This window comes from Sceloporus undulatus, chromosome 6 (genome assembly GCF_019175285.1).
Source record: "Sceloporus undulatus isolate JIND9_A2432 ecotype Alabama chromosome 6, SceUnd_v1.1, whole genome shotgun sequence".
In the NCBI taxonomy this organism is placed as follows: domain Eukaryota; kingdom Metazoa; phylum Chordata; class Lepidosauria; order Squamata; family Phrynosomatidae; genus Sceloporus; species Sceloporus undulatus.
This window is the reverse complement of record NC_056527.1, coordinates 118,152,149-118,168,905: the sequence shown is the minus strand read 5'-3', so window position 1 is coordinate 118,168,905 and position 16,757 is coordinate 118,152,149. Positions and strand designations below refer to the sequence as shown.

The window sequence follows — 16,757 nt, the reverse complement described above, 5'->3', positions numbered from 1 at the left end:
TATTATTATTATTATTATTATTATTATTATTATTATTATTATTATTATTATTTATCTTTGCTCAACCCAGTGTTGATGGGTTAGAGTTTGTGGATATATGCTGTTTCTCTTTCAAGCTATCCTTCATTTTTTTGACCAGTGAAGATTGGAATGAGAAACAGCTGAATTAGACTATGGGTATATTCAGGCTGTAGGTATAATAAGGTGTATATGAAACATAAATGAATGTTGTGTTTAGATTTGGGTTCCATCTCCAAGATGTCTCATTGTGTCTGTATATGCAAACAGGGGCATTCCAAAACCCAAAAGGAGTCCAAAACCCAGAACACTTCTGGTCCCATGCATTTTTGATAATAAGGGAGTCTCAACCTGTACTGGATCCTTATGAACATCTGAACCTGTGAGGGCAAGGCATTGAAATTCTGCTGGGGTACTTTAGAGGCATGCACCTATTCCTTCCCGGCAACTCACCGCGTCGTAGTCGTCCTGTTCCTGGAGCTGCTCAGCGATGTACAAAACCGCATTCATGGCCGACTTCAGGTCCGGTGGGAGAGTGATGCTGTGGCTGCTGGGTCCGTCAATGAATTTCTTCATATCTGTGGCAAACGCCTCCAGATGAAACCTTCAGAAAGTGAGAGAGAGGATGGAGTCCAACAGAAAAAGAACCCTGCATTCCTATTTGGGTGTGCTGTTAAAGCGGGTCTAAGGTTGCATCTGCACTGTAGGAATAATGCAGTTTGACACCTCTTTCAGTGCTGTCGCTCGTTCCTATGGAATCCTGGGATCTACTCTGCAACAGTGATGGTGCCTCACAAAATTACAAATCCCAGAATCCCATAGGATGGAGCCATGGCAGTTAAAGTGGTGTCAAACTGCATTATTTTTTATAGTGTAGATGCACACTTTTGAGTGCCTTTCCCCCCCAAAAATGGCCATCAGCTCACATTGGAAAATGCATTTTTTTTGGATTACAAAAACCACTCAGGCTGCATCTACACTGCAGAAATAATCCAGTTTGACACCACTTTAATTGCTGCGGCTCAATTCTGGGAATTATAGTGCTGTGAGACATTTAGCCTTCTCGATCAGAGAGGTTTGGCACCACAACAAACTACTATTCCTAAGACAGGGCAGTTAAAGTGGTGTCAAACTGGATTATTTCTGCAAAGCGGATGCAGCCTAAGAGACAAAATGAAAATTTGGGGTGCAAAACCAGAGGGTAACCTTCCTAGCAACAAACTTCCATAATAATCCCTTATCACCAGAAAAGTGTTGTGCCTGAGACACAACATTTAGGTTGGGCTTTTGGGGTTTTTCTGCTTCCTGCGAACATGTCTTGGGAAACTGACATTTCCATTCCCCATAAAAGGGCCTCCTTCCCAGCTCAAAACCTAAATGTATTAATTCAGGTTCAAGAAGAACATTGACAAGGGTTGTATGTGTACTGAAGGATTAATCTGGTTTGGCACCAGTTTAATTGTCATAGCTCAATGCTATGGGATTCTGGGCCTTGTAGTTTGTTGTTGGCACCAGAACTTTGTGACTTGAGCATCCTTGGATTTTGGTATCCGGGGGGGGGGGGGGGTTCCTAGAACCAACCCCCAGTGGACACCAAGGGCCCACTGTATGTATTTATTTTCCTATCCCAGCCTTCGATATGGAGCCAGGATCTCACCTGTTGGGTTTGGGGAACTCGTAGGCGGGGGTACGGATGAAATATTCGTCTGCGCGGCGGTTGATTTTCATGGTGAGCTCTTGTTTGGGGAACAGAGGAGGAGGCTTCAGGCCAGGTTCAGGCTTTGGGCGCCGCAGACCCAAAAAGGGAGGAAGCTTGTGGATGAAAATCTGGAAAGAGAGATGGACAGAGAGAGCAGGAGGAAGGGAATGCGTTTCTACACGTTATCCCTAAATATTTGTTGCACAGAGAATAAAAAGGAAAAGGAGATACTGGCTGGACTCTAGTGGCAGAAGGACAAAGGCCTTTGCCATGAAAGAGGAAAGGCACTAGGAAAATAAATGGGTATGCGATCCAAACATTTTCTTGCTGCAAAACAATGGTTCACATTGACAGGGTCTGGAGTCAGTGGAAGATGGGCAGAATCCTTTTCATTGAATCGTTGGCCTGATTCCCACTACCTTTTAAACCGGATCACAAATTGATTTGAACCGGTTCAAATGACCCTGGTTCCCGCTTGAACCGATTCGCTGAAGCTGTTTGGAGAGAGGGACCATGCGCTAGACCCATTTAACCCGTGTCTTTTGGATGCTGGTTTTTCCCCGCATCTTTTTGGATAAATCGATTCTGCGAAAGAGTGAACCAGATGCGGATTGGAATCGATTTAAATTTGCCCTTTGCTCAGCTGGAGCGGGTCCATTTTGAAATGATTCATTCATCAATTTGAGGCACAAGTGGGTTAATTTATTTTATTTTGCAGCAAGAAAATCAGACCGGGGCAAACATAGTGTGAACCATGCTCCAATTTGAATTGATCCATTGATTTGGATTCCACAGCGATTTATTTGTAAGTGGGAATGAGGCCATAGAATCCTAGAGATGGAAGAGACCTCAAGGGCCATCCCAGCCAACCTCCTTCTGCCATGCAGGAACCCACAATCAAAGCACCCACAACAGATGGCCATCCAACCTCTGTTTAAAGACCTCCAAAGAAGAAGACTCCACCATATGCCGAGAGAGTGTGACATGCATGTACATGCATGTAAGTGTGGCCTATGTGCATGCATGTCTCTTCTTGGATGAAGCACCAGGTGCAATTCTGTCGCCCTTTGCATCCCATCCAGAACAACCCACACCAAGATGAGCTGTTTGTTTTCAGACGATGAAGTTGCAACTGGTTTTGGCACTGCAGAGAAGGAAAAGGAGGATGCGTTCTGTATGTGAGTGTGCTTCTGTTGCCTTCTCCCTCTGAATCAAGGGGTTTTCTGGGGCTGAGAGTGTGTGACTCGACAAGGCCACCCAGTGAGTTTCCACGGCCAAGTGGGGAACTGAACCCATGGCTCCTTTTCTTGGCATGGATAATATTCTCCCTTTGGTATAATGTGGACAAAAACCTGTGTTGGTGATGTCCACTGCACATCATGGGGATATCTGCATCAGTTTTTCACTCCACCTTGCCCTCCTCCATGCCACTAATGTTTGCAAACCAGAAATCAACAAAATCAGGGAAGTGAGGCGTCAGAGGCCAATTCTCTTACTACCTCTCTAGTCCAGGAGTACCGTATATACTATACTATACTATACTATAAGTCGACCTCATATACGGTATAAGTCGAGGGCAAGGTTGAGTCCAGAATTATGGATTTTAATATGACCCATGGATAAGTCGAGTGTAAAACTATTTGTGTACATACTAAAGGCTGCATGGCTGAGAGAGTAGAAGGGGGTCAGTGCTTCCATGGCAGATTAACTCTTGCCTTTCACTATATATATATATATATATATATGCATTAAAATGCAATACTTACATTGATCCATGGATAAGTCGACTCAGGTTTTTTGGGTATGTACCAAAAATGTCCCCATGCACTCTAGAGGGCATTTGGGGGCAATGTTTTGGATCCTTAGGAAGCCCTGAGGTTCACACGATGCCCACTCCTATATATCACTTCCTTGCCCTTTCGCCAAGGAGTGCCATACCTGTCTGACCCAGAAGGGCATCTCGTGGGTGTTGGGCGACCGATGGTGGAGGTTGAGGTCCACCACGCTGAGGATGACGGAGAGGGTGACCATGGTCATGGTGAACATCAGGTACTTGATGATGATGGGCACCGCCAAGGAGGTCTCGGGCACCTTGTCGGCCAGCAAGAGCAGGAAGACGGTCAGGGTCAGGAGGGCAAAGATGGAGAGGGTGATCTTTTCACCTGTGGGAGGCATGGGGTCAAGAGTCAGGCCCATGGCAAAGTTCCCACACAGTTCCCAAAATGGCATGGAGAAGCTGTCAAACACAGCAGTTGGCACCCACCACTCAACTTGGATGCTGGAACTGCTTTGGGTTTTATTTTGAACTTCAGAGTTGCCCAAGGTGCTGAGTTCAAGTCCAACGTGGTGGACAGATCCTTTAGCATTTAGACCACCACAACCCAGAGTGGTTTTACTGCTGAAACTGACCACTAGCCAGAACTAGCCATCCATCTGGCTCTTGTTCTTTCTGGAAAGTAGTGTGACTCCCCAAAGTCACACTGGAAGTCAATCGGGGTGAATAAGATAAGGACCCAAGTTCTCTCCCTCTCCCTTTCTCTTCTTCCTTTCCTAGAATTCAAAGTGCTCCTCCTGGACAGAAAGCCATCAAAACCTGCAGAGCCTGCATCCAGTCTGAAGAAATAACCCAGTTTGGCACTGCTTTAACTGCCCTGGCTCAAGGCTATGGAATTCTGGGAGTTGGTGTTTGTTGTGGACCCAGAGCGGTTCAGAGCTTAAGGAAGGAAGGCCCCAAAACAAACTCCAACTCCCAGAATTCCATAGCCTGGAGCCAGGGCAGGTAAAGCGGTGCCAAACTGGGTTGTTTCTCCAGACTGGATGCAGCTTTAGTTTTCAAAGTATTCACTGTTCAAGACTTCTTCTATGCAAACCCCCAATTTCATGCTGCTTTCTGAGCAGATCTGCCATTTTCAGCTCAAAAAGGTCCACTTTAGGGGACAGAATAAATCCCAAACTGCAAAGATTCCCTCCTGCCCAGGATTCTCTTCATCGGGGTTTCTTTAGTCATCCCTCTTTATCCACAGACTTTTCATTCATGAATTCAAGCATCCATGGCTAGAAAATACTTTTAAAATAGACAAATTCCCATAGGTAAACCTTGATTTTGCCCAGTTATATAAGGCACACCATTTTACTATTCCATTATGTTTAATGGGACTTGAGCATCCATGGCACAGCAGATATCAAGGGCCCACTATATTAAAAAAAGTTTTTTCTAATAATCTTAGGGCCTGCATTTCAAGATTTACCAAAATAAAAATAAAAATCTAAAAAAAGAAAAAATCAAAATAAGATTTGGGCAGAGAGAGGAGATTACATTCAAAGGATTCTCCCCAGGAATTTGGAGGGTTTTTTTTTGGGGGGGGGAGGTTACCCACCAGCGTCCGGTGGGAGATAGAAGACGAAGATGGCCAGGATAGTGATGAGGATGCAAGGGATGATGACGTTGATCAGGTAGAAGAGGGGCTTGCGGCGGATGATGAGATAGAAAGTGATGTCCTCGTAAAGGGGGTCTCCAGGGACGGTGTTCTTTCGGGAGGGCTTGTGCCGGATCTCCCACTGCCCATTGTCTGCCCAAAGAAAGGAGAGAAATGCATGCAAAGGAGGCAAAGATCATGCCAGCGCTCACCTTATTATTTTTTATTATTTATTGTATTATTTCTGCAGTGAAGATGTAGTAAAGGAGCCCTGGCGGCACAGTGGTTAAATGCTAGTCCTGCAGCCACAAGGCTGTGAGTTCAATCCCAGCTAGGGCTCCAAGGTTGACTCAGCCTTTCATCCTTTCAAAGGTCGGTAAAAGGAATACCCAGCTGGTTGGGGGCAATTGGTTTACAGATTGTAAACTGCTTAGAGAGTGCTGAGTTCACCATTTGCAGACTTGGGATCTGCAGTTGTGGTCCTTCATGGATGGCAAGCGGAGAGGGACAAAGTGGAAGGCGCACCCATGGCACACCTGCGCAGGAGCACTCCCCCATTATAATCAATGGGGCTTCAATATCTGCGATATTTCCAATTCTTGGGGGTGGTGGTGGTCTGGAACGGATCCCTCATGAATTGGGAGGGACAACTGCAAATGCTAATGCTATTGCTATTGTGTAGTGCTATGCACACTGATGAAATGTAAAAAGACAATAATGAGAACGATAATAAAGTGGTCCCTCCACATTCGTTGGAGTTAGGGGTAAAAGCCCCCCGTGAATATGGAAAAACCACGAATGAATAAACACTATTCTTTTTATCTAAGCGAATACACTTATTTAGGGACTTTATCACATGGGGAAATGTGACGGGGGCACAGCAGGATGCTCCTGTCACTAACACACCAGTGTGCTAAGATCATCAGATGACGTCGCGTGACATTGCCATGAGCCCGTCATTATCAGGTGAACAAAGAGAAACGCTAGAAAGTCCCGTGAATGAAAAGCAGTGCTAGAGTTCCTGTTTGTTCACCCGATAATAAAGGGATCGCGGTAAAGGTCACGCGACGTCATCTGATAATCTTAGCACACTATGCTCCCGTCACTTTTCTCCGTGTGATAAAGTCCTAGGAATTTCCAAGTCTGCTAGTGCAACTCTGTGGTCAACATCATTGATGCTGGAGGACCTACAAATGTCTAGAGAAGTGTTCTCTATAGGAACTTCTAGCTTCTCCAGAACAACTTTATGTCCAACTTCTGGCAAAGTTGCGCTGGAGGACCTAGAGATTCCTAGAGAGGACATATTGATCAAAATGGCAAATAATCGCCAAAGTCAAAGCTGCGAATGTGGAGGGCCAAGTGTAAGGTGCGGGTGGCACTTCCAGACTCAAGCACACGAGGAACGCCACTCTGCCAAGTGCGACCCAGACACTCACCGATAAATGTCTTTTCGTATATGACAATCTCCTTCAGCTCTTTCCCGTCTTTGGCGATTGGGTGCAAGAGGGTGATCTCCGAGGAGTCGTAACTGAACGAGCGGAAAACCATGGTGCAGTTTTGCCAGTCGAAGGGGAAATAGGTCACCTTTTCCAAAAAATTAAAAGGTCAGATAATCAGCACCTCCAACAGTTGCATCGCTTCTGCCATACACTGAGTGCCCTTCAAAGAACTGCAGCTCCCAAAATCCCCTGGCCAGCAAAACCAACCAAACCTCTGGAGGGTATGATAATGTAGGGGACACAGGTCTATTTCTGGGCATCTTTGTCAACAACTGCAACAGCAACAACTGATTAAATAGCCAGTGTGGTGTTGTGTCCAGTGTGTCCAGGTATTGTGTCCAGTCAAGTATTGGACACTGGGACACTGGGAGACCAGGGTTTGAATCCCCACCTGGCCATGGAAACTCCCCAGGTGACCTGAGACAAGTCCCACTCAAAGGAAGGCAATAAAGACAGTCTTCCCTGGAAGAAATCTGGACAAGGAAAGCATAGGAGAAGCAGTGTGGTATAGTGGTTTGAGTGTCGGACCAGGACTTCTGGAAATCAGAGCTCAAATCCCCGTTTGGCAGTGCCCTTGGTGCCCTTGGGCAGGTCATACTGTGTCAGCCTGAGGAAGGCAATAATGACACAGGAAAGCCAGCATAGTGTAGTGATTTTAGTGCTGGACTAGGACTCTGGGGGACCAGGGTTTGAATCCCTACTCAGCTATGGAAATCCAATGGGTGACTTTGGGCAAGTGACACACTCTCAGCCTCAGAGGAAGGCCAATGTGGAGATCCTCCTCTGATCAAATCTTGCAAAGAAAACTCTAGGACAGACAGCAAGGTATCATGGTTTGAGAGCTCCGCTCTGGACCCCACAACATACTCCAACTCCCAGAATTCCATAGCCTTGAGCCAGGGCAGTTAAAGCGGAGCTAAACCGGGTTATTTCTCTAGTGTGGATGCAACCTAGGAGTACATCTATTGTTGTTGTTGTTGTTGTTGCTGATGTGTACCTTCAAGTCATTTCCAATTTGTGGAAACCCTAATCTATTGTGGGTTTTTCTTGGCAAGCTTCTTCAGAGGTTTTTTTCCCCATTGCCATCCTCTGAGGCTGAGAGAGTATGACTTGCGCAAGGTTACCCAGGCTAAGCCAGGATTTGAACTCTGGTCTCCAGAGTCATACTCCAATGCTTAAACCACTACACCATACTGGCTCTCTGGAGTACATCCACACTGGAGATATAATGCAGTTTGACACCATTTTAGCTTCCATGGCGCCAGCCTTAGCGTTGCCATAAGTTGGTATGGAGCTGAAGATTGTGTATTCCTGCCTGGCAGGGGGTTGGATTGGATAGCCCTTGTGGTCTCTTCCAACTCCATATGATTCTATGAAAACACACAGCAGCAACAACACAAATAAGTTTATCACACTGGGGCTAATTTTGGCATTAAAGAGAGATTAAAGAGCATTTAAAGCATCCTGCAAATAAAGCAAAAACGGCAAGTAATTGTGCGAATCATTATCACATGCAAATGTTATCAGAAATGCTTTGTTGCTGAAATCCTGAAAATAAAAAGATGTGCATTGATGCTTCTTTGCGACCACTTTAATGGTGGGTTTTGTGCGATGTTGTGTGAAACCGTTTTGTGTAATTATGTGATTTTTTCCTGGGATATTTGATAAACTCCAAAGTCTCATACAGGGGAAAAGGTGGGATGATGATGATGATGATGATGATGATGATATTATTATTATTATTATTATTATTATTATTATTATTACCATATTGCATGGTGAAGACGCTCACCTGAATGCTGCAGCTGCTTTGGTAGACAGCTGGGGGTTCCCATCGCACGGTCCCGTCGTGTTTCACGAGGACGTTCACTGGGAGAGCGATTTCAAACACACCATCGTAACTGGAAGAGAGGATGGAGGTACATGGACATGGTCCTCCTTTTCCAGGACACGTCCTACATTTTAACCTTGGTTCCAGGAGGGATTCCAAAATGTCCTCCATTTTGAGCATCACTAAGAAGCCCATTGTTTAGCACCACATTTAATATTCCTTTTTGAGAAATTTCTCCCCTTGGCAGCTTGTCTTTGCTGCAAATATGGGGACAGGATACTTCTAAACTTCTTTTTTCCTAGAAGCAGCAGCAGCAGTAAGGCAAGACTCGCACCCAGAGCTCAGGGTGCATTTGTTTCTCAGAGGGGAAAAGGACAGCAAACATGCTGGGCAATGGGTTGCTTGCTGAGTCTATATGCTGCATTGCCAAAGGAGTGTGGAAAAGCCAGTGGCTATGGCACCCTTTTCAGGGCACAAAAAGGAGCTGCTTTTTGCGCTGCGGAAAGGAGAGATTGCAGCTGCAGCATGTGGTTGCTGCAGCCCCAATCTGGTGCATAAAAGGGCAGCTGCAGGTCTGTAGGTCCCCAAAGTTTCTAGTCCTCATGGGCCACTCACTTGTTCATCAGGACGATATCTGGAAGCCAGACCTTGCTGGAAAAAAAGGTGGTGGAGGTGACCCCCTCAAAGTCAGCGGGATCCCAGGAGAGTCGGTAATCGACCCACTCCTGAAACCCATGGAGAGAAAGAAAGGGTTGTGAGGAGATGGGAAGGAAAGGGAAGACAAAGAGGGAACAGAGAAAAATATGAATCAATGAACAGAATACAGTCAGCCCTCACTGTCTGCGGCTTTGACTTTTGCAGATTTGGTTATTCACAGATTTGATTTATATGCTCTCTCTAAACTTGCTTTTTAAACTTGTGTTTTTAAAATAGAAGTTGGCTTTAACTTTTATACTAAGAGAGTTGTGTGTGTGTGTGTGTGTTGTGTTGTGTTTTTCAAAGGTTGCACGCTGGCTTGGATCCCGTGCTGAGAGAAAGGTTTGATATCAATTAATTATGCAATTCCGTTTTTGGAAACATGCACTAATTGCGGATGTTTCGCATCAGACAAAAATATGCAAATGTTTCTGCACAGATACACATGACACCAGCCGGTGCGTTCTTGTTGTGGTTGTTGTTGTTATCTCACTCACCAGATTCAGGTAGACCTTTGTAGTCAGCTTTTCATCTTTTTCGTTCTGAAAATAAAATAAAAGCATGCCAGAGAAAACAACAGAGTGTAAGTTTCCAAAGCAATGCAGCCAGGCTTTCCAAACAGCAACAAGGAACAGTCAAAACCCACCACAGACAGTGGAGTGCTGTAGTGGTCTGAATGTTGGGCTAGGACTTTAGGAGGCCTGGGTTCAAATGCCTGTTCAGCCATAGAAACCCATTGGGAGTCTATGGACAAGTTGCATTCAGCCTCAGAAGAAGGAAATGGTTTGGAAGGATTGGCAAGGAATGTGGCCAAGCAAAGCCCATGCTGTTGTCTCTCTTCCATGCAGTCTTCTGATTTTGGTGATTTCGGGGTCCCTATTTATCCCCATTGCAGCTAGGAAAGAATGGGATTTCTGCAGGGAGGAGGCATGGAGGCTTTGCCCCCCAGAGAGAAAGAGGCATGAGGGCCCATGCGCCTTGGACCCTTTGGGAGGCTGGGGAATTTGGTTATTAATAGCCGGAAACTGCAGCTGTCTCCTGGGCTTCCTTTAACTGTTTCTGCACCTGAGCCCAAAAGGATCTGCAAGCGAAAGGCCCCTCTGGTTCTTCTCTTTGAGGCTAAATAAAATGTGGCCTGTGCCCATTAGGTGCTTCACTGGTGCCAAGGTTGGGGCACAGGAGTGGCATCAGCCCTGTGGAAAAAGGAAGGAAGGAAGGAGAAAAGAAAAGAATGGAGGGAGGGAGGGAGGGAGGAAGGTAAGGAAGGAAGGAAAGTAAGAAAGAGGAAAGAAGGAGAGAGAAAGGAAGGAGGAGCAGAGAAGGAAAAGAGGGAAGAAAGGAAGAAAAAAGGAGGGAGGGATGGAGAAGGGAAAGAAGGGAGGGAGGAGAGAAGGGAGAGAAAGGAAGAAGGAGGGGAAGAAAGGCAGAAAAGTGGCAGGGTGAAGAAACAAAGGAAGGTAAATAGGTATGTGAAGAAAAGGGAGGGAGGAAAAAGAAAGAGAGGGAGGGAGGGAAGGAAGGAAGGAAGGAGGGACCACCCACCACCCAACCCCCTCCTATGCTTTTTGGGGGGCATTGCCACTGTTTGACATATGGGACACCACCAACTTGATGCCCACAGCCTCTCCACCAATGGAGTGTGAGTATTCAGACCAGGGCTGGGCAAAGCTGAGGAGCCCAATTGCTCCTTGTCTCCCTCTACAGGTTCCTGGAAGCATTACACTGAAAGGCAAGGGGGACGCTGCTGCCCTCTTCAGGCAGCAGGCAAGCAGCAGGAGGCTCCTGAGAGGCTGCAGCAGACACTGCCCCTGCTGGAGAGTCCTGGCATTGCAAGCTGGCATTGCCTACCCTGGCACTAGTGCCAACACTCACCAGGCTGATGAGTTGGGAGAGCGACATCCCAATCCGGACAGGGACCCTCTCTGTCAGGCTGCGCAGAGGGATGACGGTGGAGGAGTAGTTCGCAAGCAGCTTCACATGCAACTGGCCCTCGATTTCGGAGGCATTCACAGCTAGAGAGAATGGATGGGTGCTGGAGGGTTACATTTTTGGGTGATTTAAAATGTTTAGGTGTTTTGTAATGTTAACAATACCCAAACTGACTCAAAAATTAATTAAAAACAAATTTCTTTATTAAACAAATTCTTTTAAATTCCCACACTCCTTATTAACAAATACAGTGGTACCTCGGGTTACGAAATTAATTCGTTCCGCCGCCGCTTTCGTAACCCGAAAAGCTTTCGCAAGCCGAAAACCCATAGGCGCTAATGGGGAAAAGCCGCGATTTCGTGTGAAATAGCGCCGAAAAGCACCAAAAATTTTTTCGTAACCCGAAAAAACGTTCGTAAGCTGGAACAGTTTTTTTGAATGGATTTTTTTCGTAACCCGGAAATTTCGTAACCCGCGCATTTCGTATCCCGAGGTGCCACTGTAAAATACCTCCACATATGCTTGGTTAACTGTTATTGAACATATATTTATCTATAAGTGAACTTTGACTGTATTTGAAATAGATTTAATTAATTTAACAAGTTATTAGAATTGATCTGGAACCAAAGAAAACTTCCCTTCCCTTCCCCGAGTTTTTTCTTCCTTCCTTCTTTCCTTCCTTCTTTCTCTTCAGTCCTTCCTTCCTTCCTTCCTTCCTCTTGCCCACCTTTATTTTTTCCTTACTTTATTTCATTCTCCTCAAAATCTAATTCCTTCCTTCCTTCCCGTTTTCTCAATCTCCCTTTCCTTTTCCTTCATTTGTTTCTTCCTTCCTCCTTAATCTCTCTCTCTCTCTCCTTCCTTCCTTCCTTCCTGGACCCTGATGACTACATTGTCTACCAACATGCAGAATAATTCATTTCTGGTGACATTTGTTTCAAAAACCATTTAAAAGGGAAACTCTCCAAAATGTAAAGCAGCAGCAAAAGCAACCCCTGGTTTGCAAGGCCCAGAAGCCCAGATGTCCAGAAGACCCTCATGCGCATCAGAAGGAAGAAGTCCAGGAGGGAATCAGGGTTTGGGGTTCCCAAGGGCCTGGCTCTTCTGCCTCCCTAACCCATCCCTCCACCCAAGACCCCATTTTCCCAACCAAAAGAGGACCCCTTAGGCTTACCCAGGGCAGAAAAGGCCCAGATGCAGCCCCAAAGGATCGCTCGGCCGGCCATGTTGATGGGGCTGGTGTGATGCCCTAGACTGGGGAGGGTGCCCCCCTGCTTTCCCCAGGGCCAAACATGGAGCTCTATTGGCACCAGCCCCTGTCCATCACTGGATCCCTGAAATCTGCTCCGGATTTGTCAGGGGAAGCAGTATAAGGTTACGGGTGGCATGTCACAGCCGCCAGACATTTCCGACTGGGCCACCTGTTCCAGAAAGGAGGGTGTTTGTTTTAACCCTCTCTTGTTCCAGACTATGGCAACTGTGGGTCCGGCTGGTGTCCGAAAGGAGTGCTTGCATTTCTGGACAGCTGTAGGGGCATAAATCCTTGACCCCTTTGTCCTTGCATAACTAGGGTAGTTTTCTCCCTATCATGGGGAAAAATTATTTGTTCCACTATGGTCTTCTCTCAGTTTTTGAAGATCTTGACATGTTCATAGGGTCCTAGAGTTGGAAGGGACCCCCGAGGGCCATCTATTCAAGCCCCATTCTGCTTGGAAGACACCATCCAAGCCTTCCTTGTGAAAGATGATCATCCAGTCTCTGTTTAAAAATCCACAAAGAAATAGGAGTTCATCAGGTTAGTAACAGTTACAGCAGGATAATAGCATCTTTGGCAGGTACTTGTCACACAGCGTCTCTCCTATTCCTGCTTTTTGCATTTTGGTTGTTGGAACCTTTTCAGTGATGTTGCATCTGCCCAAAATGCTATTACCCTGCCGTAATGGGGCTTTACTAGCCTCCTGTGATAAATTCCAGAGACTCCGCCAATCTCCATGGCAGCATCTTTCATGGTCAGACAGCATTTAGCATCAGGAAATTCTTCCTAATGTTGAGGTGGAATCTCTTTTCCTGGCATTTGCACCCATTGCTCCATTGGGTCCTATCCCCTGGAGCATCAGGAACAAAGCTTGTTCCACTCTCTATAGGACATCCCTTCCAATATTTAAACAGGGCTATCATATCACCTCTTAACCATCTCTTCTCCAGGCTAAACATCCCCAGCTCCCTAACTTGCTCTTCATAGGACTTTATGGTTTCCAGACCCTTCACCATTTTTGTTGCCTTCCTCTGGACATGCTTCAGCTTCTCAACATGTTTTTTTGAATTGTGGAGCCCAGAACTGGACCCAGGATTATTCCAGGTGAGGCCTGACCAATGCAGAATATATATAAATCAGGTCTGTATGTTGTGCAGAGAGCATGCAAACCGCCCATTTGGGTTTTGGCCTTGCATATTGTCAACAGCCTGCAGTGATCCTGGGGAGAATTTGGGGCTTATATAAGTAATGCAAACAGCCCCAAAAGGGCCAGATTGAGACCCGAGAAGGGTCACATTCAGCTCTGCATCGCTTGATCTAGATGTTTGTAGGAATAACCGGCAAAAGTGTGGGCAAGGTGAAACCCTGGATGTGGATTTCTGCTGGAGTACATGACTTGCCCATTCCCGGCACATATGACCATCCCTGCCAAAGACACACAGAGACAACTCCAGGTAGAATAGAATAGTAGAAATGTTCTTTTTTAATTATTTCCAGAGCGCAGGACAAGGGGGTTCTTGACCCTTTGCACCAGGTTGACAAGAGAGGATGAGTTGTTATTGCTGAGAGAGAGAGGGAGCCAGTTTCTCATGCAGGGGCCAAGGGCCAAAGGCAGAGGTTTTATATTGATTTATAATTATAAGTATAATAATAATAATAATAATAATTTTTTTCTTGCAGTTCTTATTGCTTTCTATGCTGGAAAAAAGGGAGAAAACAGGGAGCTGGAAGGGCAGAATAGAAGAAGACAGGCTCCCTCCTCCGCCGTTTCCATCAGGGGAAAAACATTGTGTACATTTCAAATAAGAAAGTGTGGGTCCCTTTGCTTCTTTTAATACAACACTGAAATGCAACACAGTCATTTTATGCACAAGAGAGGTCACAACAGTTCTGAAACATACAAACATTGCAAGAGCCCTCAAACAACCAAGGTGTGATTGGAAGGAACCAAGGGATCTGGACATTTCAATGAACAACAATGACAACAATGGCAAAGTAGCGGTGCAGTTGAGGAGTCAAAACCAAAGGCAAAGATAGGTAACCCTTTTTCGTTAGGACCACTAAAAACGTTACCAAAAATGGGAAATGCTTACAGGTTTTCCAGAACTCTCCATCAAACATCAAAAGGGCAGTGTTTTTTTAAAAAAAACTGGCATGGGAGAGCTTTTGCACACTGTCTTCTTGATATCAGGCCAGTTTGGCATCAGATCTGCCCAATCTCTCCTTTGAATGGGATTTTTATAACTTATCTTTTGCTCTGGGTTTTGCAAGAAAAGCCGGAGTACTCCATAGTGATGGCTGGCAGCTCTCTATACATGCATTTCCACTGTGTTGCATGGCACCGTCACTGCTGGCACAAGTTGCTTCCTCTGAGATCACAATAATGCACCAGGGCAGTGCATGGCACAACTGCTGCTGGTACAAGCTGCTTCCTGTGAAGTCACAGCAAGGTGCCAGGCACATGGCACTGCCACTGGTGGTGCAAGTTGCTTCCTCTGAGATCACAACAAGGCACCTCAGAGGAAGCGACTTGCGCCACACAGCACAGTGGGAATGTGTGTGTAGACATTTGCCTGGCATTGCTCTGAAGTGTGAAGGTAATCCAGGGCCATAATATTCTAGGAGCAATCTGGAGTATTCTGGCCAGTGTAGATAAGTGCCATATCATCTGCATAGCTAATTATATTTAACCAGTAACCTCTCCTGGCCTGACTGCCCTAAACCTGAGGGAAATGGCGTTTCCTCACACTCCAATTGCCTGCAGAATGCATCTTCGTCTTTCCATGCAAGTGATTCTGGTGAAATATGTTGGGGAGGAGAGTGTTATGATTGTGACAATAATGTCACAATTGTGACAATGCCATGGCCATGAACACAGACCAGTTACCTAGATTTACTCGTCAATAAATGTGCATGGTTTCTGCTTAGTCCCAATTCTGACATTATTGCTAAATTACTTTACTGCCTGGGGAGGAGATGGTCCATTCTGCCAGCATCTGGAGTGCAGGTGAATGACAGTTCCATCAGGTTTTTTGGAGAGGGTTGGACCAGGAGAAGTTACTTATTTAACTAAGTAGCTGATACAGAATAATGCCCCAGGTTTTCTTCCCCATGAATTTTCATGGATTTTAATCCATGAGAGCACGTGTTAAAATAAATGTGAAATCTAAAGGTACCGTGAAGTTCTTTGCTGATGTGTCAGAATTATCCGTTCAAAATTTGCTCAATTTTAAAATAAATGCAAGCTTCAAAGGTAAAAAATCTTTGCTGACTTAACATAGTTATCCATTCAAAATTTACTAATTTCTTTTGGAATACAGTTACCAGAATCCCCTGTTTAGCATTTCCCACTCCCAAAATTCATTTATTTTGGATTCCAGTTGCTGGAATCATGCAGCCAACATAGCCAGCATTCAAATGTAGTCTCCCCAAAAGCATCTTTTCCAAGCTTTGATATCAAAAATAGGTTGCAGATCACTCAAAGTGGCACTAGGGGGAGTCTATCTCCATACACTCAGTGACTCTCCACTGCCCTCTGCTGGCAGGGATGAGTATTGCTCCCTCGAGGAAAATATTACTGGCATCTAGTGGCTGCACCTTGCAAAAAAAGATGAAAATCACCTTTCCCTCTTCACTCAATCTTTCGCAGAATCATAGAGTTGGAAGGGACCTCAAGGGATATCTAATCCAACATCTTGGCATGCCACTAAGGAGTCCTTTCCGATATCACTTCTGCAGGAACCATTCAATTCCAGTGATTTGCAAGGCAGAGAGACAAGACATAGGTCTGTGTAGAATTCCTGAGTTCACATGAACCCTGTAACCATTTAGGAAAAGGAGGGAAAGGTTGGCCTGGTTTTTGAGGTGTCACTGTCTCCATTGCAGGGGACAGCTATGGCTCTTGCTAGACTCAGCACACTGCTGCCGAGAGGAAGACGTGGTTGGAAGACGACAAGATCTTTCCGTATATGGCTCATTTCATTTCTGGCTAAAGCAGTTTCTCAAACATGAATGAATAAATTGGATCGTTTTGACTTATGGTCACTTCCTATTGCTCAAAAAACAGGCCTCTCCTTGGTCTCATTTGGCCCCAGATGGCTCAAAACCATGGCAAATGTCCCCTCAGGTATGGGTTGTGGACCTCTAAGGTCTCCGGGGGCGGTGGGACTAATACACATATACTCCAGTTTATTTTTAAATCCCGTCATTTGTCCATTTCCATTTTGGATGGCTTTTTTCATGCCCAATTTTTGGCAATACCTGTGCCCCCATGACCCTGGCCAACCGAGGGGCAGAATGCTGGGACCTCACACTATCCAAATTTGCTGATTTAGGAGAGGAACAGGGAGGAAGAGGGATGCAATCAAAGCTAGGAAATAGGAGTGTCTCCCAACGCCATCCCTGCCAGCCACAA

General features: G+C 45.6%; 1 protein-coding gene across 2 annotated transcripts in view; it reads right to left on the bottom strand.

Moving 5' to 3' along the window:
* The window catches only part of CHRNB1 (cholinergic receptor nicotinic beta 1 subunit), a 13,372-nt gene extending 972 nt beyond the window's left edge, over window positions 1-12,400 (bottom strand). Inside the window, exons 1-10 of one of the 2 annotated variants that reach the window (XM_042474141.1) lie at window positions 12,263-12,400; window positions 11,032-11,171; window positions 9,657-9,701; window positions 9,079-9,188; window positions 8,425-8,533; window positions 6,570-6,717; window positions 5,095-5,286; window positions 3,656-3,879; window positions 1,676-1,845; window positions 472-622 (exon numbers count right to left, since the gene is read on the bottom strand). In XM_042474141.1, the coding sequence (XP_042330075.1) occupies window positions 472-622; window positions 1,676-1,845; window positions 3,656-3,879; window positions 5,095-5,286; window positions 6,570-6,717; window positions 8,425-8,533; window positions 9,079-9,188; window positions 9,657-9,701; window positions 11,032-11,171; window positions 12,263-12,314 (1,341 nt within the window). In that variant the 5' untranslated portion in view covers window positions 12,315-12,400. Of the gene's footprint in view, window positions 1-471; window positions 623-1,675; window positions 1,846-3,655; window positions 3,880-5,094; window positions 5,287-6,569; window positions 6,718-8,424; window positions 8,534-9,078; window positions 9,189-9,656; window positions 9,702-9,805; window positions 10,181-11,031; window positions 11,172-12,262 lie in introns of those variants that run through there. The other variant, XM_042474139.1, reaches the window with a different exon arrangement.
* Between the last annotated feature and the right edge of the window lie 4,357 nt (window positions 12,401-16,757).